Genomic DNA, 23,983 nt, shown 5'->3' on the forward strand with positions numbered 1-23,983 from the left:
CCAAACTTGTCACATATGCAGTGGATATAAAAGAATGTGAAGCTCCAGAATCAAACAATACTTTAACCCAAGAATTCATAAGGATTAACATACCTTGAATTACTGATGGGTTATCAACATCTTCTTCTTCTTGGAGAGCATACATTCTCCCTACTGCCTGTTGGTTAGTCTCTCCTGGTTTCTTTCCATTTCCAGTTCCTTGTGGTTGTGTTCTTGGTCGGCCTGCATTCTTAGAGGCTTGTGGCTGCCCCTTGTTGGTCTGAGTAGTTTGAGTAGGCTTAGAACCTTGCCCATGTTGGCATCTGTTGTATTGTTGTGCCCCTCGCTGATCCATAAAATACTCCCCACCTTGAGGACACTCACTTCGACGATGCCCCTGTTGACCACATCTGAAACATCTTCCTTTCCACTCATTTACAAAGTTTCCTCCTTGCTGGTTTCCTCGATTCTGCCTTTGTTGCTGTTGCATTCCTTCGGCATAGGGTGCTGGCGCAGGATGGTTTCTGGTGTTGCGGACTGGGCCTCCTCCGCGTGGTTGGTTGTTGTTCCTTGATCGCTGATTTCGAATGCGTTCGGAATCTGCTAACTCTCGTTCCACAAGTAAAGCTCGATCCACCATCTGGGCATAGGTGGAGAGTTGCACTACGATCAATCTTCCTCTAATGTCTGTGTCCAAGCCCCATTCAAATCGCCTAACCTTATCCTCTTCATTTGCTACTATGGCTGAAGCGTACCGTGAAAGAGCTTCAAAACGGTTCGCATATTGAGCGACTGACATTTTTCCTTGTTTCAGTTGGATGAACTCTTGAATCATTTCTTGTTTTAGCGAGTTAGGAAAATACTTTTCCATGAACAGGTCTTCGAACTGTCTCCAAGTTAATGTCTCTACTTGTCGAGTACTTTTGATCATTTCCCACCAATGATCTGCTTCCCCTTCCATTTGAAATGCCGCCATGGTCACTCTATCTTGTTCATTTCGGATGTCGGAAGTATCTAGCAACTTCTTAATTTGTCTTAACCAAGCTTCAGCTTCATGGGGGTTTGATCCACCAAGGAATTTGTGGGGATGTAGCTTTTCAAATTTTGCTATCATCTCCGATTTGTTTTGATCTTGGTTTCGGGGTGGTATACTGCCTACCCTATCAGCAATCGCGCGTATAATTCAAGCAACATCGCCATCAGGCACTCCATCACCATTACCGTTGTTATTATTTCTTATTTGTCCAGCCATTCTGCATGATGGGATTTTCTTGTGATTTATTCATTTATTTATTATCATTATTATTATTATTATTATATTTATGTGCAAGGATAGTTAAAAAAAAGACTTCATTAATTAGATTAGATAAGCTACAATTAGCAAAATACAAATAAAACAAAGGAAAAGATTAAATAATATACTACGGGCAAGAGATAGCCCCTACAATCCGAGTTAACTCCTACACTCACAATTCTAAACTAGGCAATTTTTTTTTTTTTTTTACATATGAGCATACAAAACAATCAGTTAGCCTAGTTTATAGTTCCCTTAAGACCCCTTAAAATAGCCAAGGAAAGTCTCTCCACACCAGGGCTTCCGGCTCCCATGTGGCTTGGAAAAGTCCCATGAATCGCCATAGCACCCTTACGAAGATAGCAGTTTCGCACACACGATGCCCTAGCAGCAGCACTGGTTCCTCCCGATAAGTCCTACAGTCCCTGAAGTTCACTGACCCATCTCTCCTCACAATTCTGCTTGGGTCGGGCATGATACACTGAAGGCTCCAAAAGTCAAAAAGGTCGCCCACCCTATCAGTGAAACCATCCGGGAAAGGGCCTAATTGATATACCCAGGGAGTCTTTTGTCCTAGAATCTGGACAGGTCCGATATAGGTACCCACCCAACTCTCAGCTTTCCAAGCACAACCTCCTAGGGGATAAAGTCTGACATATACAAAAGAGCCAATCTGCAACCCGTTTCGCACATCCCAACCCTCAAACGTGGCTCCTATATCTCTAGTGTTCTCCTCGGTATTGCCTTCCATAGACTCATCTTCAGTGTCTGACTCAATCATAATAACCTCCGGGGGGTTGTATATTGGTACAACTTCTTCAACTTCATCAGACTCAGACTCAGGCTCAAGTCCAGGATCAGGTTCAGGGTCAAGCTCAAGCTCAAATTCATAGTCTTCTATAGGCATCTCCACTTCTTCACTTGGGTTAGATTCTATGGATTCATAGTCTTCTATAAGCATCTCCACTTCTTCACTTGGGTCAGATTCTATGTCATAGTTGTCCACCGAATTTTCCTCGTTAGAGTTAATGTCTGATGACCCTGGTATCTTACAAATAAAAAGGTTCTAACTTAGTCAAGTCACCGCAAAATATAAATTAACGTAAGGTTTTCTTAAAAACAAACTTCTACCCATGGCCCAAAGGTTCAAACCTAGCCTCTGATACTAAGCTGTGACGCCCCAAATTTTTTTTTTTGAAACATCATAAGATTTAAATAACGATAACTTGCTAGATAAAGTTTTAACTACTAAATAGGAACTTTTAAGTTCTTACATAGTCAAAGTCCAACGACAAAATAAAACTACAAGTTCACACACAACGTCACAACATAGTTAAATCCTAATACAAGGGATAACAGGATTTTATTTTGATAAAATCTTGACTCTAAGTCAGCCAAGGTTCGATATTGGTAGCAGCTCCAATTTTAGCCTCAGTCCCTTCTTCGACATAATCTGGCATGAAACGCCAAGGCAACAAAATATATGCCATGAGTTTTGCAACACAGTAAGAAAACGTAACCAACTTACCATTCTTTTTAAGAGAAAAATAATAATGTTCTAAACATGAGATAACAATATAATTATTCACAGAATTTACAACCATTAGAATAATTTCAGTAATTTTTATAAATTAGGTGACACTCGAAATCTCACCAAAGAGATTTAACTTACCAACCACTAAGCATGGCAACGGTTAATTTGAAACCCTCCCTTGGTCAAATATTTAAGTGTTACCAACCGTAACTACCAGGGATGCCCACGTCCGGAGTTATATACCCAAGTAGTGGCATCTGTGGTCTGCCCCAAGGAAACGGTCTGCCAGGGGTAAGTAACCTCCCTATGTGCCACCTGCACATCCACCCTTAATCCAAAACCGAATACCGAAAAGGGTTCAAATAAGTCCCGTGCCATCTTAGAGTTTCGCAACACAATTTACGTGAGAATTCTCAAAACCAGGGCTCACCCTGAACAACCGGTGTTAACCGTCAACCCTTAATTCCGTACAGTCTTTAAACCAAGACTCACCCCGAACAACTGGTATTAACCGTCAATTGTTAACTTTGTATATGCCGTTAATCATTTCAATTAATTTTGATATTAATCACAAATAATTCCAAATTTTTAATCACAAGTAATGTTATACCAACTCATTAAAATTCCCAATTATAAAATATTGCATGTGTCACACAATACTAAATAAAAGTACATAATTTAAATAAACAATTTATTTAAACCATGGTATGAAATAATAACTTAGATACAAGAATTAAACCATAAATACACACATGCACAAATTTTTGATTTACAAAATTAGACTAGCATAATATTAAAGTGGTGATTTTATCCTGTCTAGAAAAATTTTCAGAGTATATATCTTGCAAATAAAATTATAAATACATTACTTATACAATTCTAAAATTCATATCAATCCACAGGATACTCAATAAACATGTTATGGTTATTTTTCAGAAAGTATTTTCCAAAAATAACTTATAAATAATTCTAAACAAATTCCAAGGGTGTTTATGACAGATTTGTCACATTTCCTTACATTAATTCCATGCTTAAATTTATAGATCAAACCCATAATCTAAAAATTTATCATGAAACTAGACTTCTCAAATTTCATATTTTAGTTAGAAATTACCAGATTTGGCTTAGTATAGAATTTTAAATAAATTTTCAAATACATGGTAAAATCTGTCTCACAGTTTCAGATTTAGTTAGAAATTTGTATAAATTCGTAGAAAGCTCAAAAATTATTACCAAAATTCCTGGACGAACTAGACATCATTATCAACAACTTTGTAGAAGAAATCATCTCGAAATTTTGAGTATAAAAGTTTCTAAAAATTCGAGTGACATTCTGGCAGATTCAAAATAGACTATTTTCATCACAGTTTCAGATTTAGTTAAAATTTTGTATAAATTCGTAGAAAGCTCAAAAATTGTTACCAAAATTTTCTGGATAAACTAAACATCATTATCAACAACTTTGTAGAAGAAATCATCTCGAAATTTTGAGTATAAAATTATCTAAAAATTCGGGTAACATGCTGGCAGATTCAAAATAGATTATCCTCAACACAGTTTAGACAATGTATCATATGTATACAATCTGAAAATTTCAATTATGTAAAAAAAATGAGAGGATTGAGAGGGTCTTCTTACCTAGTAGTAGGATTGAAATGGGTGATGAAATGATAGAAGAATTTGCTTCCTAAACCTTCTTCTCTTCTTCTCCTTCTGCTGAATTCTTCTTCCCTAATTCTTCCTCACCCGTCAAAAGGAATACATGCATGCAAACACTGAAACCTACCCTTCTATGCATGACTACTATTTGCATTATATAGACCTCCGACGCTAGCTCTCTCTCTCCCTTTCTCTCTCTCTCTTTGCCATTACCTTTCTCCAAGTTCTAAGAATAAGCTTTCCCTAAATTTTATGGTTTCCTAATTTCTAAGAGATGGTGGGTTTGGTAGGAACTGTGGGTTGTTTGCCCACGGTTTGTCTGTTTGTATATATATATATATATATATTTTATTTTTATTTTTATTTATTTATTTATTTATTTATTTATTTTTTAACAATAATTATTGAACATCCACAACATTTTTATTCTTAATAGGGTCTTCGTTAGCGATAGAATTGGGTTAATTTAAAAAAACTAATAATTTAATTAATTTATTTATTTTCTTTCAAGAATAATTTAAATATAGGTTTTCACAGGTGCCCCTGTGGGTCGAGCCAAGGGGTTTGGGCCTAGACTTGGGCTTGGGTGAGCCTCGTCATTTTTTTTAATTTTTTCTCCCAAAATTTTATTATTTTCCACAAAAAAGACACCGGGCCTCTGGCGGGCCGAGCTTTAAAGTGATGGCCCAGGTCCTAGCCCAAGTTCTCGGGCTGGGCTTGGGCCCAAACGAGCTTGCCCCGGGCCGCGGGAGGGCTTCGGGTGGACTACGGGCCGCTGGTCAATTTTACACTCCTATCAATGTGAATATTAACATGTCAATGTGAATATTAACATGTCAACAGGTCGAACCCGCTCCGGGCCGCGGGCCAATTTTATACTCCTATCAATGCTAATGTTAACATGTCAATGTGAATATTCACATTGTAAATAGGCCGGCTCGGGCCGGGCCCGAGGGCGGGTTTCGGGCCGCCTACGGGCCGCGGGTCAATTTTACACTTCTATCAACGTAAATGTTAATATGTTAATGTGAATATTCACATTATCAACGGGCCAGGACGGGCCCACCCCGGGCAGCCCACGGGCCACGGGCGGGTTTCAGGCGGCTCACGGGCTGCGGGCCAATTTTACACTTCTATCAATGTGAGTGTTAACATGTCAATGTAAATATTCACATTGTCAACGGACTGGGCCCGCCCCGGCCCAAGGGGAGCTTCGGACTGCCCCCGGGCCACAGGTCAATTTTACATTCCTACCAATGTGAATGTTAAAATATGAATATTTACAGCCCGTCCCGCCCCAGGCAACGGGCGGGCTTCGGGCCGCCCACGAGCCGCGAGCCAATTTTACACTTTTATCAATGTGAATGTTAACATGTCAATGTGAATATTCACATTGTAAACGGGCTGGCCGGGCCCGCGGACCGATTTCAGGTCTCCCATGGGCCGCGGGCCAATTTTACACTTCTATCAATGTGAATGTTAACATGTCAATGAAAATATTCACATTGTAAAAGGGCCGGGCCCGCGGGCGGGTTTCAAGCCGCCCACGGGCCGCAGGCCAATTTTACACTTCTATCAATGTGAATGTTAACATGTCAATTTGAATATTCACATTGTCAACGGACTGGGCCCGCCCCGGCTCGGGGGCGAGCTTCGGACCGCCCACTAGCCACGGGCCAATTTTACATTCTTACCAATGTGAATGTTAAAATATGAATATTTACAACCCGCTGTAGACGCGCCCGAACGCCCTGGGAGGGTGAGTCCCGTTCCGTTCATTTGTGGGCTTACTACAGTTCGGACTCTCGAATTGTCACGGTTTCTAATCTGAACCAAAGAGTCCAAATCCGGCAAATCGTTTTGAGAAAAACAGATTTTTGAAAGAAGTGCCAAACATGGACTGCTTTGCCAGATACAGAGTCGCCACCTAAATATTTTTTAATGGGAAAATTTAGGAAACCCTGACTCGGTGCCAAAGGCCACGTGTCCGTCATTGCCAAAGTTGCCTCGGCTCGGGAGCTTGGGTACGATTGGGGAAGGTCAGCTATGAGCACCCCCTCTCGCCCGACTCGAAGATCGGCCTCTACTAACCGTGATATCCGATTTTGAAAACGTTATGTGTTCTTATTCCAGTTATTAGCCTAGAATTACTATGTTATGCGCGCATCACACAAGTATAGACTAGATTGCCTAATTTGGAAATAAACATTGCATATCCGTTTGTCTTTGAAAAGCATTTTGGAATTTGCTACTCGCGAGTAGGCTAAAATACGGATCTCAACGAGTTTTTCCAACTCAAACAACCCAACCTTCACCCACAGGCATTCAAACAGTTTATCTCACATAAGCATCTAGCCACATGGTAAGTATGCTATCATGGCAACATTCGCACGCATGCAATATGCTAAAGCGAAAATACTTACATCGTACTCCGTGCCAAAACAATAAACTAGTTAGCAAACATGCATGTCCTAGCTCATGTTAAATTGCCTAATGCAACACATACAGGATGCAATCGAAGTAGGCTCGGCTAACCTAAGCATGGCATGTGAAATGCGATCAATCGATGCACGTATTCAATTTGGAATTTAAAGTACAAATGCAGTTAGCATGATGTACCGAGCCCGGTGCATGCAATACAAATGCATGAATGCACGCATGCACAGCATAAGGTATGCTAAGCATAAGGTATGCTAATCTTAAAAATGCCCTAGTCTACCATCATAAGCAGGTAAATAAAAGGGAAGAAAGACGTGGGGATTGGAAGACATACACACACCCACGCACACTTATTACAGATTTGCCCTCGCCCGAAGGGACCAAATAAATATTACAGTCCGAATGATAAGCAAATAAAATTATTACAGAATTTCTAATTTACTTAACAGAATGAGTGCAAACAAAAGAAAGGTGGCCACAGCCCCCGCCTCGGGATGCGCGAATGATGCATGCTCGAACCCGTTTCGCCTGGAAAGCCCGCGCCATACCATTGCTGCCTCTGTTTTTACTGCCTTGCTTCTCTGAAAAATGCTAAAATTCTGGGACAGGTTCCTTGCACACTGCAGAATACCACCGGCTGGAGGAAATTCCCACCGGCAGTGTATAACTTCCATCGGCTGCTGATTGGGTCATCGACCATTAATTAATGGCCGGTCGGCACTTAATTCTGCCGGTCGGCAGAAACTTCCTGCAGAAGACAGTTTTGACAGCAAACAGAGGACAGACAGCGTATGGCATAGGATTTCAGGCATATGTGAGCTTGGCCATGTTTCCCATCATGTGTTGAACTCAGGGAAGCATGGCCCTCGATCCTCGAGCCATCAATTGTGCATGATAGTCCAAGTGATCAAGCTTGCCATTTGATGTAAAAATGCATGCAACACACAAATGAGGACCAAGGCCTTATCACGTCGAAGTCAAAGGCCCCGGTGACCGAGAGTTAAGGCACGTTGCATCACTTATGGTATGAACGCTCCTTAACCCTCACACTTGGTTTGACACCCCAAACCAAGTAATGCAATGCATGTTATGCAAACATGGCTCAAAATGCAACAATGAGATGGAAATGCAAGGCATGCTAAATGCCATGCAACTAATATGGCAAGTATGCAATGCTAGGCATGCGAGATGCAAATGCAACGCAAATATGGACAATTTAAGCAATGGGACCAACATGTTACAACACCTCATGAAGCAATCATGCAACAAACATGGAACAAGCATGCAATGGTGGCTTAAAATGGTAAAGGGGCAGACCTTAATTCACCTCAAAACAGTGCCAAAAAGTGCCCAAAGTGATGGACAAACTCTCATACCAACATGCAAGCCAATGGTCCCAAGGCTAAGGCACAAAAAGGGCCACTTTACTTCTACCAACATGACCAATCATGGCATGAATTAGACAAGTAAAAAAACAGAATTTTTACATGCAAAAATGGACCCCGGAACCTACTAACATGGCAGCTAAAGTGGCTCCAAAGAGGCGTATGCACCGAAGCTCATTTCTAGGCATAAGAGGGCACACCCTCAAGGCATGAAAGAGGTCACACATGCACACATATAAACATGATTTATGGATTGAAATATGGTCCTAAATGATGCCAAATCATGAGGATGGTCATATCTACGCATGCTAGAGGTCAATATGCTCAAGGCTTACAAGCCAAAACACAAAGAGATGACACCAAACAAGGCAAGCATGACTGAAATAGATGGCCAATAGACCTTAAACATGGTAAAATAATGCCAACACCTCCAAGAAATTAGGCTAATACATGCAAGAACCATGACCTAAACATGAGATGCATTTCTAGGCCAAATAGAGGGATGTAAAGCAAGTATGTTAAGCATGCAAAAAGGCACAAATCCGACCAAAAACAGAGATTACATGTGACCTAAAAACAACAAAAAACTTCTGAAAAAAGGCCAAAACCAATCAAGCATGCATGTTAACCTTTAAGCCAAAATGCAAGGAAATAAGACAATGAAGGGAGAGGGGTGTCCCTCCCCTATGCAAGACTTCAAACCATCTTCCTCACCACTGAAAATCCACTGGTTTTCAGTGGTGAGAAAACCAAAACACTTAAGCAAACAAGGCCTTACCAAGGAGGCAACAAAAAGGCCAAATAAGGCCTAAGAGGGTGAGTTTGAACTCAAACCACAAAAGACCCTTAATGAAAGTTCTTAAGCATGAAAATATAAGCCTTTTTTATGTTATGCACAAAAACTAAATCAGTAAGCAAAATAGGTAAAAGACTAGTGCAAGTTTGGGGAAACTAAAGCAAAGTGCTCACCCTTGAAGCACACCTCAAGAACAGCCAATGCAGCCCTCTTTTTCTGATCAAAAACAGCCCCAAAACTCAAGAATCAACCCTCAAAGTCCCTCAATCTCGGAGCAAGGTGTAATAGTGTGTGTATTAGTGCAAAAGTATGGTAAAATCACACTTTTAGGCCAAGAAACACACACAAAGGAGGAGAGAGAGGCAAGTATAGAGAGAGGGTGTATCTATATGTATAAGCCCTGGTTTTGCCTTCAAAATTTCTAACCTAGAACAAGGAGAAGACCTCTCCTCTTATAGAGGTCCCTCTTGCCAAGCTTACACAACAAGCTTGCTTAGAGGGAGATCCCTCCATACACGTGTATGGAGGGAAGCAGAGTTGGTGCCAGCTATCACAGCTGGCACAAAATATCTATATAAAGTAGATGAACAGTAGTCGGCTACTCAAAATTGTCATTTTGACAAAAATGAGTGCCGACCGGCAACAAATAGTGCCGACTGGCAATATATATTGTCGACTGAGACAAAAACCAGCCGATGGCCTTTGGCCATGGCCGGTGGTGTGTGGGGATGCCTCACAAGGCATTCCCTACCCCTCCAAGGCAAAATGTAAGTGTTTGGTGCAAAACCAGACACTAAACGGTCGAGTTCAGAGATCCTGAGGCAAGGCGCGTAGCCGAGACTTCCGGGAACTCCAAACGAACACAAACATGGATGATCACCGGGTGTTCAAACGGTGACGTCCAAGTCTTGAGGACGGTCAAAAATGGGGTGTCTACACCCGCCCCGCCCGGGCAACGGGCAGGCTTCGGGCCGCCCACAGGCCGCGGGCTAATTTTACATTCCTATCAATGTGAATGTTAACATGTTAATGTGAATATTCACATTGTAAATGGGACGGGCCGGGTTGGGCCCGCGGGCGGGTTTCGGGCCGCCTACGAGCCGCTGGTCAATTTTACACTCCTATCGACGTGAATGTTAATATGTTAATGTGAATATTCACATTGTCAACGGGCTAAGCCCGCCCCGAGCAGCCCACGAGCCACGGGCGGGTTTCGGGCCGCCCAGGGGCCGCGGGCCAATTTTACACTTCTATCAATGTGAATGTTAACATGTCAATGTGAATATTCACATTGTCAACGGACCGGGCCCGCCCCGGCCCGGGGGCGATCTTCGGACTGCCCACGGGCCATGGGCCAATTTTACATTCTTACCAATGTGAATGTTAAAATATGAATATTTACATCATAAAATTGCTAACCGTTCAAAAAATATTTGTAAGAGTATGGCATAAGAGTCTAAAAAAAGAGTGTAAATCAAGAAAAATGACTTTATGGAATAAAACTATACATACATGGGACTAAATGAGTTAATAAATTTCTTCATGGACTTTTTGGGTTAAAACACATCTAAATGGGATTTGTCAATAAAAATCTCATTTTTTGTTAATTATTATATTAACTTATAAAAAAATCTCATTAAAATTTAAAAGGTCTTAACAAAATTTAATTATAATTTAAAATTAATAGATGGTTAATATGATAAGCTATTTAAAACTAATAGATAATTGTTTTTTATCGGGAGAAACCAAATAACTTCTTGATAGGGTGAATTGTTTGAAATTATTGAATGATTATTTTCTAAATATATGATTATATATAGAATATGATTGATTATACTACTTGTAGTTACTCTTCTCAAATTAAAGTTGATTAAATCTTACTTTTATTCAACTATGTCAAATGAAAGATTAAATGGATTAGTAATTTTATCTAGAAAAAATGATTTAGCTTACAAGTAGGTTTATGCGAACCAGATTAGTAATTTTATAGTTAAAAATGCCAGAAGAATGATATTTAAGTGATTTTATTACAATTTATTTACTTTTTATTTAGGTGTCGTTTGGTAACACTTACGTTTTCTGTTTATATTTACAAAAATTTAAAAAACTCAAACAAAAACTTGTTTGGTAAAATTTTTGATTTATAAATCAGTGGTCTCAGTTTATAAATTTGGCCAAAAAATGAAAACACAAAAAATGTGTTTCCGTTTAGAGTTTACAGTTTTTTTTTTACCACCCAGCACTAGCCACCACTCGCCACCATTTTCCACTACCGTCTTCCGCCACCACCACCCACCCCCCACCACCACCTACCACCACCACTTACCACCCACCTGCCACCACCAACCACCACCAACTCGCCACCCACTCGCCACCACCACCCACCCCTCGCCACCGCCACCACCCACCACCCACTTGCCACCACCCACCACCCGCCACTATCATCCACCACCCGCCACCACCACCCGCTACCTACTTGCCACTACCACTCACCACCCACCTGCCACCACCATCCACCACCTGCCACCCACCACTACCAGCCACCTGCCACCCACTCGTCATCACCACCCACCACCCACCACCACACCACCACCACCACCACCACTATCACCCGCCACTCACCTACCACCACCACTCACCACTACCACCACCCACTCGCTACCACCTACCACCCGCCACCGTCACCCACCCACCCACCCACCACCACCACCACCACCCGTCATTCGCCACCCACCTACCACCACCACCACCACCACCCACTCGCTACCACCCGCTACCGTCACCCACCCACCCACCCACCCACCATCACCGCCCACCACCACCCGCCATCTGCCACCCACCTGCCACCACCACCATCACCCACTCGTTACCACTCACCACCCGCCACCACCACCCCACATCCGCCACCCACCTGCCACCACCCACCACTACCACCACCACCACCCACTCGCTACCACCCACCACCCGCTACCGTCACCCACCCACCCGTCCACCCACCACCACTAGCTACCCACCACCCACCGTCACTACTTTCCACCACCGTTTTCTGCCGCCACTTGCCATTTCTCACTTTTTTTTTTTATATTTTTAAATTTTTTAAACATTTTGTCAATTACCAAACGCGTTTGTTGTTTATGTTTTTCTAAAAATATATAAAAACCAGTTTATAAAATTTTTGTAAATATAAACTGAAAACGTAAACGTTACCGAACACAGTTTAGATTATTTTGGTCATTTTTCTTATTGTAATAATGTATATTTAAGTAAATTTTAATAAATATATATACTGGAAGTAACTTTTTATGAATATTGTCAAATACCCAAAAAGGAAAAAAAAATAGACACAATAATTTTTAGAAAAAATATATAAAAAGTCCAATGTTAAAAGTTCGCTTTGTTCTTGAAAAAGTTAAAATCGGCCCGTTGGTATTTTAAAAAATAAATAATATTATAAAGATCTTCCTTCATTTTTCATATTATTTTTTCAAATGTAGAGGATCAAATCATCTTATTTTTAAATGGAGATGATTTTAGAAGATGGTCAGAGGTAAAAAAAAATCTTCAAATATGAAGATATATAAGGTGGGTTGAAAATGCTCTCGGGCTCCGTTTGGGAGGTCAACCAGGAAGTTATGTAGTGGTGCTAAAATAAATTAACTGAATAATAATAATAATTGGATAATATTGATGACAAATAATAGTTGCTAATTCAACGTCTCACAAATTTGAAATAACAAAATTCATATAAGACAAGATCTAAAAATTGACTTTTTTTATCTTCTGTAAATTTAAAAAGAGTGTGTTGGAAAAAATAGTTTTTTAATAACTTTGATGTAAAATTAAAGTAGGTTTCAACCATTAATTGATATGGGATTAAATTCTTTGTACCACAAGAAGAATGACTAAAAACTATTAAGAATTCACTGCTGGAAAATTCACTTTTAGCGGCGTTTAAAAAACGCCACTAAAAGTACTAAAAACGTCGCTAATTTTTTTTGTGACGTTTAGTACCAAACGCCAACGATGCGGCCGTCGCTATAACTTTATGACGTTTGAAAAACGTCGTTATATTAGTATAGGCGGTAAAAACGCCGCCAAATGTCCTACTCTAATTGTACTGTGACGTCCCTATGACATTTAGTGACGTTTTTGAAAACGCCGTTATAAACATTTATACATTGGCATCCCACATATCATATCCATTCCTTTTTGTCTTTTTTTCAAGAGACTATCCACATAAATGCCTCACCAAGAAAAACAACAAATTACCTCCTCTGGTGGAGGAGAATAAAGAGGACTCCACTAGATTCAAACACCTAGACACAACATCCTCTAAAGCAAAATTGATGACTGCATTTACCAAAGTACCATTCTAGAGAAGGGCTTTGGAGGTCCTTGTATCTCTTACAATTGGTTTCAAAATAATGCAGTAAAAGTAGTTTCAAAGGTTGCTGCAGTTTGTAGTGCCAATATGGGTTAATGAAAATTAAGAAAGAATTGCTGAAAAAGAAAGTGTTCTATTAGCGTCAGCTAAATATATAAATTTGGTTAATATAATTATCCACTAAAAGCGTTAAAAACGGCGCAACCTTTATTGAGCAAATGAGCGGTTAAATTGAATGTATTAAATGCAGATCAATTTCAATCATCCATTGCACTATTACTTTGACAAAATCATGTTAGTAACACACTGAAATCACTCACCCACGGAAGGTAAGCTGCCGTAAAAGTAAAGAGACCCCAGAAACTCATGTGGATAAAAGGATTTTGCTTGCTCCAAACATCGACCTGTAAAATGGGGCAAAATGTAACAAGCTTTCCACAACAGTTAATGCATAAAGGGTTTATCAATTAGAAATGTTTTATATGTAAACAGAGAAACACTAACCATCATGAATGTCAATGAATTGCTCAGAAATATTATCTTGGCAAATGACTCAGACACGTAAGGTATCATCCCCTCAATGAGAACAATCCCAGTTAAAACAGTAGCACCAAATAAGAGCATGTCAAAGAAATCGGCAGTCCTTTCCTGGAAAGATAATTAATTTTTTTAAACTTATTTAAACTATTAGTAAAAGTCTAAACAATCTAAAATAGATTCTTAAAATAAAAAATAAAGAACTCAGATAAACTCTATCAAACATAGACATACATGTGACGACGTCAGTCCATGAAGGTCTCAGGGTGGTCTGAGTAAGCATAGGAGATGAAGCAGATGGTTTCGCCGAGAAAAGGCAATCCAAGAGTGCCTAAAGGAAGTGGGATTGGCTATGAAAAATCTGTGTATCTATACACAGATTTTTCACCCTAGGAGAAGAATCGACGGAAGGAAAAGCTTGCCAGAGAGAGAATACGAAATTGAGATTGTAGACGGTGGTGCTCACCTTAGTCAACGGTGGTGATGGTGGTGGCGGTGGAGCTTCGAAATCGAGAGAGAGAGAGAGAGAGAGAGAGAGAAAAAGAGAACTTCGAAATCGAAATCACTCTGAGATTGGATCTGAGATGAAACCGAGCTGAATAAGGTTGAATCTTAATCTCTGAGACTGAAGGGTTTAGAGAGAGAGAGAGAGCGATCGAGTGAGCGAGAGATTTGAGGGATTGGTTTCTCTGAGACTGAAGGTTTCCCCAATTCAAAATGAGGGCTTGGAGAGAGTGAGAGAAGGGTTCTGATTCTCACAGAGCCAAAAGAGACACGGAGGAATAACGTTACTGTAATACATGTGAAGGTGTTAAAAAAATGACTTATATTCCTTAAACGGTACCGTTTTCATCAAAATAAAATGCGACGTTTAAAAAATGTCGTTAAAGGTTAGAAACAGTGGTGTTTAAAAAAACATCGCTAAATAAACGCAGTTAAATTCTATAATTCCTGTAGTGATTGAATGAGAAATTGTCTCATAAAGATGGCCTCATGCATGAGATATTAGGAATTGTGTATAACTACCAATCCCACATTGATTGTAGAGGAAATTTTTTATGGGTATTTAAATTTCATGTTAAAAATGATGTATTATTGATTGATATCTGATTAATTAATTACAATTCCTATACAATCTATATATAGAAGAAAATGTGGTAGTAGGTGTAGTGGAGGTGATAGTGGGTTAGGTGAAGTGGAGTGTGTGGTGAAGTGGAGGTAGGTGAAGTGGAGGTAGGTGAAGTGGAGTGTGTAGTGGAGTAGGTGAAGGTAAAGATGGGAAATTCTAACAGCCCCCCGCAAACTTAAGGAGGAGAGAAACTAACCAACTTGAGTTTGGAGAGAGTAACAAAACAAGAAAATACATAAAAATAAAAAAGGATAGGAGACACTGTATGGTCGTGTCAGACCGTTGGTGAAGACACTGGATGGTGGTGTCATAACGTTGTAGAAGACAGTTTATGGGGTCATGTCGGACCGTTGTAGAAGACAGTTTATGGGGTCATGTCGGACCGTTGTAGAAGACAGTTTATGGGGTCATGTCGGACCGTTGTAGCAGACAATGTTGTGACAGTTGTTGTGACAGTTTACGGAGTCTTGCTGGACCCTTGTAGAAACTAACCGGAATCAATGTCGGGACAGTTTACAGAGTCTTGTCGGACCCTTGTAGAAACTAACCGGAATCTATGTCGGGACAGTTTACAGAGTCTTGTCGGACCCTTGTAGAAACTAACCGGAATCTATGTCGGGACAGTTTACAGAGTCTTGTCGGACCCATAAAGGAGCTAACCGGAATCAATGTCGGGACAGTTTACAGAGTCTTGTCGGACCCTTTAAAAAATCGCATCCTCAAAAGGTGCGCCCAATTTTTCAAAAGGTGTGCCATCAAAAGGCGTGCCCAATCCATAAAAAAGGCGTGCCCAATTCATCAAAAGGTGTGCCGGACATGATGGCGAGGCACGTGGGCGCCTTGGCTTGCGTGCCCGTTTGTCGGCTGGTGGCAAGAGGCGCGCGATGCGCGTGGCTGGCCCTGGCTCCGTTGAACTTTCCGATGCAGTCGGTGGAGCAAAAAATGGCAGTGCAAACGGATGTGGAGGCTAATCAGTATACTTTGAAGGCATGTGTGGAGTCCATGACGGCGGTCACAAACTTGTCGCACCGGCTGCAGAGCAGGACAAATGAGGTACAACAAGTAAACTCCCAGCTGGCTCTGCTCCAACGCATGTATAAGGATGCGCGAGCAGAGATAAGTGTGTTAAAGGCGGAAAACAAGAAACTGAAGCGGAAAGCCACCGTGATGTTTCGATTCGGAGGTCCGCCATATGCTGCAGTGGAGGAGTATGGGGGAGTGAACGTGCTCGGCGGTGTGGAAAACACGGAGGCAGCATCGTCAAGGGCCGCTCAGGACGGAGGCAAGAAGAAGAGATCGGCGGCAGAGTAGAGAAGACAAAAATCCCACTGTGGATGTGGTTGTGTTTTTTTTTTTTTTTTTTTTTTTTTTTTTTTTTGTGATGTTGTAAAATGGTGATCGGGGTTGATCCCGAGATGAATAAAATGAGTGTATTGTGCAAGTTCGTCTTCTGCCTGTATTCGTTTTTTTTTTTTGTTTGTTTTTTTTTGTGTTTAAATAATAATAATAATAATAAAAAAAAGAATAATAATAATAAAATAAGAATAATAAGAAGAATGGAAAACCGTGGGCTTCAAAAACTATAGAATAATAATAGATTAATGGTGTGATTGTGTAAGAATAATAATAATAATAAGAATAATAATAATAAGATAGAGTAAGAGGGAAAGCATGTGCTGGGAACAGCTGCAGATAAAGAAAAAGAGAAGATAAAATAAAATAAATAAAGGTAAAGTGGGGGAAAGTGAGAAAGTCTATTTATTGGGACATGTGGGGCAAGTGTGGAGAGAGAAAAACAACATAATTGGGTGATCAGCTGGCAGCATGTGGACATGAATTCAAAATAGGGAAAGACATAAGTGCAGCACCTGCAATATTCTTTATCAAACAAACCACGTCTTCCCCTTTCAATTCATTTACCTCCAGCCAAACAGAAGTAGTTTCACTTCCTGTGAACAGGTATTGACCAAGAAAGATGGTGTGCATATCCATCAAAGAGGTAATACGACTTGGCCTTCGGGTTAATACCTGTACTAATGAGCACAGCAATAATCAGACCATAAATACCCAACACACCAGCCATAACAACGGGCACAATCGACTTCATCACAAGCTCTGGTCTCATTACACCCATTGATGCCACGCTCACACCGCTCTTTGCAGTTCCATAGGCAGCACCCATACAGGAGAAAACGAGGGCAGCAGCGGCGCCGAGGAAGCCGAAAAACGGAGCAGTTTCATCGCCGCTGAACGTCGATGCCATTAGATTTCCTCTCTTCTTCTTATCTAAATTATAATTCAACAATAACCAGTCCTTAGATCGGCGTGTTCGTCGCGAGAAGAGACGGTGGGGAAAGTGAAGGTATGTAGAAAATTCTAGCGGACTAGGTTGAGGTCCGGCGGGCGGCCAAGGCGAGGTTGCCGCCCGCCGGTGAAGCGAGAAATACTAAGGTCTTAACCTTGCTCTGATACCATGTTAAAAATGATGTATTATTGATTGATATCTGATTAATTAATTACAATTCCTATACAATCTATATATAGAAGAAAATGTGGTAGTAGGTGTAGTGGAGGTGATAGTGGGTTAGGTGAAGTGGAGTGTGTGGTGAAGTGGAGGTAGGTGAAGTGGAGTGTGTAGTGGAGTAGGTGAAGGTAAAGATGGGAAATTCTAACATTTCAAGATTATGAGAAGGGCATGAGCTATTTGGGGCATCTAAATTTTTCCGAAAGAAAGGAGGAATGAAAGCATCAAGGATGGGCTTGGGACAAGACTATAATCCAAGTAGGTTATGGCAAAATTGCCATACGCGCGTGCGCGCACCTCCCGGACCGGGCCGGGTCTGTGGATTGTGGGCTTGGGCTTGGGCTTAGGCTTAAGACTTGAGTTAGGTTTAGGTTGGGCCGGATTGGTAGTCCACCGGCCTAATCTTTTTGGGCTAAGTCTGTTGCAGAAATACACACTTGTATATACATAAAATATAGATCATATATTTTTTTCTCATCAATTTTGATACATTACTCCAGTAGTTTTGCACGAGTAATGGCAATTAGTTGCTAGCCTTCATGGACATTGGTTACTAGCTTTCATGAGCATTGGTTGCTAGCTTTCATGGCTGGAGGCTCCTCCTCTCTCCCCCATGGTGTATAAAAGGAGGCCCATCTCCCTTGGTGTTGGTAGAGATTTTTGTCTTCTAGAATTATACAATCAGTCTGTTTGTGTCTATAATTTTATTCCTGTGTTGAGAGAGTGCTGCCATTGTCGGTTCACCAAAGCTAACAGAAGGTGTTTCTCCGTTAGCCAGTCTAAACTTTCTTATCCTGGAAGAAAGAAGTCGACATTCCTCCAGCACCCATGGTGAGGCAGCTAATCTGGATTTATTGGATGTATTTTAATTTAATTTATCAAATTATGAATCTATTTATCTTGTTTAATTATATAATATGTACAACAATCTTAAAACAAATTAGGTATATTTCTCATGAAATTGTATATTAAAATTCATGAAATTAAACCAATAAATTCATCCGCCATATTAGAAGTAGCCACTGGTTTGCTTGTGTGAAAAAATTATCTCTAACTAGCCCACTGTGTCAGTGCTGCTTTTATATAATAATTGTATGTATATAGGCAAGCTATTGTTCTAGATCGTCTTTAGGAATTGGCCGCTGCTTTGCTTATATTTTTGTTTAATTTAAAAGCCATGGGTTTTTTTTGTATAAATCAATATGATATGCATGCTACTGGTTATAGTTTTTTTTGTCCCATGGAGTTGCTATGCTACTGTTACAGTTATAAAGGTTATGATTAGAATTTAAATAAATAAATATTTTCTTCATAATTTATTAAATTAAATAATAGAACATCAAATAAAAAGGATTGTATTGTTAATTTGGAAAGTAATTTTAGAACATGTTAACTGTTTCACCTGCATAGGATGCATCTTATTTTAGTTACGGGTTTTAATTCACTTTTACTGCTAGTGCTTGGACAATGGAACACATTCATAGGAAAGTGAATTGCATAATAGTTATTGGTCACTAGCATGCTATGTCTTATTTTGTCAAAGACGTTCCCTGATAGTCATGATTAGATTAATATATATCAATGGCGATACAGACCCCCTAAAAAACAGACCCCCTCGACCCCCTCTGAGGTGGCACCTGCTGAAGTCATGTAAAGAAGAATTGCACAATGAAGAAGGTGTGATACACGCACCTGAAAGACAACAAAAATATACTGAAAACAAAGACAAAAAAAAAAAAGCGGGAATGGATCTTCGATCGCATCGTGCGTCCGCCATAGCTCTCCTCCGTCGCGTCGCATCGTGCACCTTCTTCCCCACCCTTGTCCGTCTTCCCTCTTCCCTCTTCCATCGTGCGTCCGCCATAGCTCTCCTCCGTCGACCATAGCTCTCCGGCCATAACTCTCTGTATCTCGCTCGACGGATCTTCGATCGCATTCCGATAGCTTTTTGTCAGGTAATGTTACTCGAAAACCCCTCATTCTTCCTCTCTCTCTCTCTCTCTATCTACATACATTGATTAATCTTTGTAGACCGAAACCACAAATGGTTATAATAGAGTACTAAAAGGGGACAAACAAAAATGAAAAAAAGGCAGAAGATGAAGTATATAAAAAAGGTACATCCAGTCCCAGAATAAAAATTTCCATAAGAATTTTGAAGTTATTTTCAAAATCATATTTTCACACTATAGGATGATATTTGGTAACTCATTTGGAAATTGCCTTTATAGGTTGCAAATGTGCAAATTTTGATTGTAAATTGGGCTATCTTTTTTTGCTCGGTGTTGCTTGCAATTATTCATTATGTAACACCTGATAAACTTCATAATGTGAGAAAAAAAACTGTGATGTATAACCAAACCAAGAAGAAATTGTGATGTAACACCTGCAATTATTCATTATGAAACATCTGTGATGATTGAAATACAATGTCTGTCTTGATAATAATTTTAGACAGACTAATGTCTGTATTTAATAAGATGAAATACAGTGGCGATACAGACCTAATGTCTGTATTTCTTGATAATAATTGAAATACAGTGGCGATACAGACCTAATGTCTGTATTTCTTATTAGTTTCATAATGAAACTAATTCGAATGTTGAAATGTATGAAACTAATGTCTGTATTTCAACATCTGTGGCGATACAAACATTTCAACAGCTAAAACTTATAAGAAATACAGACATTTCAATTTTATTATGAGCTAAAATTATTAGTTTCATAACAGTTTCAAAGTTTCCAATCATCTTATAAAATAATTATTCTAAAATCATCTTATTTGAATTTCATTTTTGATTCTCATAGAATGGAGGTTGATTCAAATGGTGGTGACAGTCCTTCAGTAAATGAGGGTGAACACGTTGAATATGATTTCCGATCCCCTCAAAAACAAGTTGAAGAACCTAAGAAGGGTATGTGTTTTAGCTCAAGGGAAGAAGTGTACACATTTTATGCCACATATGCTAAGCATGTTGGCTTTTCTATAGCTCATAGAGCACAACATTTTGGAGATGATGGCGAATTAAAAAACTTTGCAATTGAATGTTCTCGAGCGGGGGAGAGAAAAAATAAATCAGAAGTGAACCCTTTGAAGCCATCTTTGTCCACAAAAATTGGTTGCAAAGCAAGGGTACGAGGTACTCTACAAAAGAATGGGACATATATGTTAACCACAGTTAACCTTGAGCATAATCATGATTTGATTCCCATCAACTCTCGTCATTTTGCAACAAATAAGAAAATTCGTACTCCTGTGAAGAGAAGATTAGAAATCAATGATCAAGCAGGGATTGAGGTGTCTAGGAACTATCATTCAATGGTTGTTGAAGCGGGGGGATACGAGTCATTGACATTTGATGAGCGAGATGCAATGAATTACATTAATAGAGCTAGAAGATTAAGGCTTGGTGAATGTGATGCTGAATCACTTCAAAGTTAATTTATGAGGATGCAAGCACATAGTGAGAAATTCTTTTATGTGATTGATGTTGATGAGGAGTTTCGCATTAGAAACTTGTTTTGGGCTGATGCAAAGAGTCGGGCTATGTATGAATCATTTGGAGATGTTGTTTCATTTGACACAACTTATCTGACGAACAAATATGACATGTCATTTGCTCCATTTGTAGGAGTCAATCACCATGGATAGTCTATTTTGTTTGGTTGTGGATTGTTATCTGGTGAAGACACCAACACATTTGTTTGGCTATTTAAGTCGTGGTTAAGTTGCATGTCAAATAATCCTCCAAAAGCTATCATAACTGATCAGTGCAAAGCTATGCAAAATGTTATAGAAATTGTCTTTCCACAGGCCCAACATCGATGGTGCTTATGGCATGTAATGAAGAAAGTATCGGAGAAGTTGAAAGGATATGCTCAGTATGAACCCATAAAGTTGGCTATGCAAAATGCAATTTATGATTGTTTGACAAGAGATGAATTTGAGGAAAAATGGGAAGAGATGCTTACTAAATTCAATCTTTATGATAATGAGTGGTTGGAGGTACTATATCATGAGCGGCATCAATGGGTTCCGGTATATGTTAAAGACATTTTTTGGGCTGGCATGTTAACAACACAACGAAGTGAAAGCATGAATGCATTTTTTGATGGATATGTCAACCCGAAGACTACATTAAAACAATTTGTTGAACAATACGACAATGCGTTGAGAAATAAGGTAGAGAAAGAGAAGAAATCAGACTTCAAGTCTCGACACAAATTGTTTGATTGTGTAACTATATATGGCTTTGAGAAGCAATTTCAGCAAGCCTACACCAATGCAAAATTCAAAGAAGTTCAAGGAGAGTTGAAGAGATTAGTGTACTGTCAGGCCTTGATTGTCAAAGAGGAGGGAGCAATTTGTACATATAATGTCCAAGAAGCGATGGTAGTTTGTGACAAGATGAAGCATGTGGACTTTGTTGTGTATTTTAATTCAACTGAATGTGAAGTTCAATGTATGTGTCGGTTGTTTCAGTTTAGAGGCATTATGTGTGCTCATGTGAAAACCCCACATTTAATTATTCTTAAAAGAAAAGAAATAAATAAATAAATTAATTAATTTTATCTACAGTCTATCTGAATTGTATATTAGTGTAAAAGTTAGTTTTAAATTGACCTAATTCAATCACTAACAAAGACATTATTAAGAAAAATAATTTTGTGGGTGTTCAATATTTGTTGTTTATAAATTATTTTAATTAGGATTCAATATGATAATTATTCTTACTAAATACCTTAGTTAAAAATCTTAGTGTATCAATTTTCAGAAACCCACACAAACACAAATACAAAAAAAAAAAAAGGGAATCAAACCTTTGCAGAAATTCGGTGGAGGCTTTCCACATGTTGGTTTGCATGCTTGTTTAGGGAAGAAGAGCTGATTATGCTCTTGGAATTGAGGGAAAGAGAACTTAGAATGAAGAGAAAGAAAAAGAGAGAGAGAGAGAGAGAGAGAGAGAGAGATGTGCTCAACAAGCACTGTATATATATATATATATATATATATGCATGCAAGCCTTCATTGTATATAGGTGTGCATGCAAGCATTCGGTGAAAAAAAAGAGAGAGAGAAATCCCTGAAGCAACCAAACTTAGTAATAGGAGAGGAAGAAGAGTAGGAGATTAAGGAAGCCAAAATTCTCAACCATTTTGTCATCCTATTACTAAGTAAGAAAACCCTCTCATTTTTTTTTTTATATTTGAGATTTTCAGATTATATACATATGATAAAATGTCTAAACTTATAGATAGAATTTTATTTATAATTGTATGAAAATTTATGATGGTACATCAAATTTGGACTTGCATGTGCAGTTTATGCCATTAAAAAGATTACTGAAGATGTTATTTGGCCCTTTAAATCTGCCAGAAAGTTGTACAAATTTTTAGACAATTTTATACTCAAATTTTGCAGATGATTTCTCTACAAAGTTGTTGATATTGATGTCTAGTTCATCCACAAATTTTTTCAACAATTATTGAGTTTTGTACGAATTTATAAATATTTTAAACCAAATCTGGAGCCATAGGCAGATTTTATTATGTGTTTGAAAAATCATTACAATTTTTATATTAAACCAAATCTGATAATTTCTAAGCAAAAAATGAAATTTGAGAAGTCTAGTTTCATAATAAATTTTTAGATCATGGAATTGATTTATAAATTTAAGTATGAAATTAATTTAAGAAAATGTGATAAATCTGTGTCATAAACACTCTTGGAAATTTTAAGAATTATTTATAATTTATTTTTGGAAAATGCTATCTGAAAAATGACAATAACATGCTTATTGAGTATTCTGTAGATTTATATGCATTTTAGAGTTGTATAAGTAATTTATTTATAATTGTAATTGCAAGATATACATTCTGAAAATTTTGACAGATTAAGGAGGAATAAAAAACTATCTCTTCAATTGTTTATTTATAACTTATTTTTGGGAAATTCTTTCTGAAAAATGACCTAAACATATTTATTGAATATTCTGTACATTTTCACAAATTTTAGAATTGTATAAATAATTTATTTATAATTTTTATTACCTAAGGCATAACCTGAAAATTTCTGGACAGATTTAAGATCATCACTTCAATTATTTTTTCGGATAAAAAAATCAGTTATTGTGTTGGTCTAATTCATCAAATATTGTAAATTAATAATCCATGTATGGGTGTATTGTGGTTTATTTAATATTGTGCTAGTTTAATCTTATTGATTAAAAGTTCATGCATGTGCGTAATTATGATTTATTTCTTCTTTTTTTTTTGGTATCTACATTATTATTTCATACCATAGTTTAAATAAATTGTTTATT

General features: G+C 38.8%; 1 protein-coding gene and 1 long non-coding RNA gene across 2 annotated transcripts; one reads left to right on the forward strand and one right to left on the reverse strand.

Moving 5' to 3' along the window:
* Positions 1-13,272: 13,272 nt before the first annotated feature.
* On the reverse strand, positions 13,273-14,358 carry LOC145813568 (uncharacterized). The gene is made up of 3 exons (XR_014356720.1): positions 14,242-14,358; positions 13,975-14,118; positions 13,273-13,874 (listed from the first exon to the last, which is right to left on the reverse strand). It is a non-coding gene; the product is annotated as an uncharacterized LOC145813568 (long non-coding RNA).
* Positions 14,359-20,469: 6,111 nt separating this feature from the next.
* Positions 20,470-21,102, forward strand: LOC114280996 (protein FAR1-RELATED SEQUENCE 5-like). Its single transcript, XM_082909969.1, has one exon. The coding sequence runs from the start codon at positions 20,470-20,472 to the stop codon at positions 21,100-21,102; it is 633 nt and encodes a 210-aa protein (XP_082766095.1).
* Positions 21,103-23,983: the final 2,881 nt, after the last annotated feature.

Source organism: Camellia sinensis, chromosome 15, assembly GCF_055761805.1.
Source record: "Camellia sinensis isolate YWXY chromosome 15, ASM5576180v1, whole genome shotgun sequence".
In the NCBI taxonomy this organism is placed as follows: Eukaryota; Viridiplantae; Streptophyta; class Magnoliopsida; order Ericales; family Theaceae; genus Camellia; species Camellia sinensis.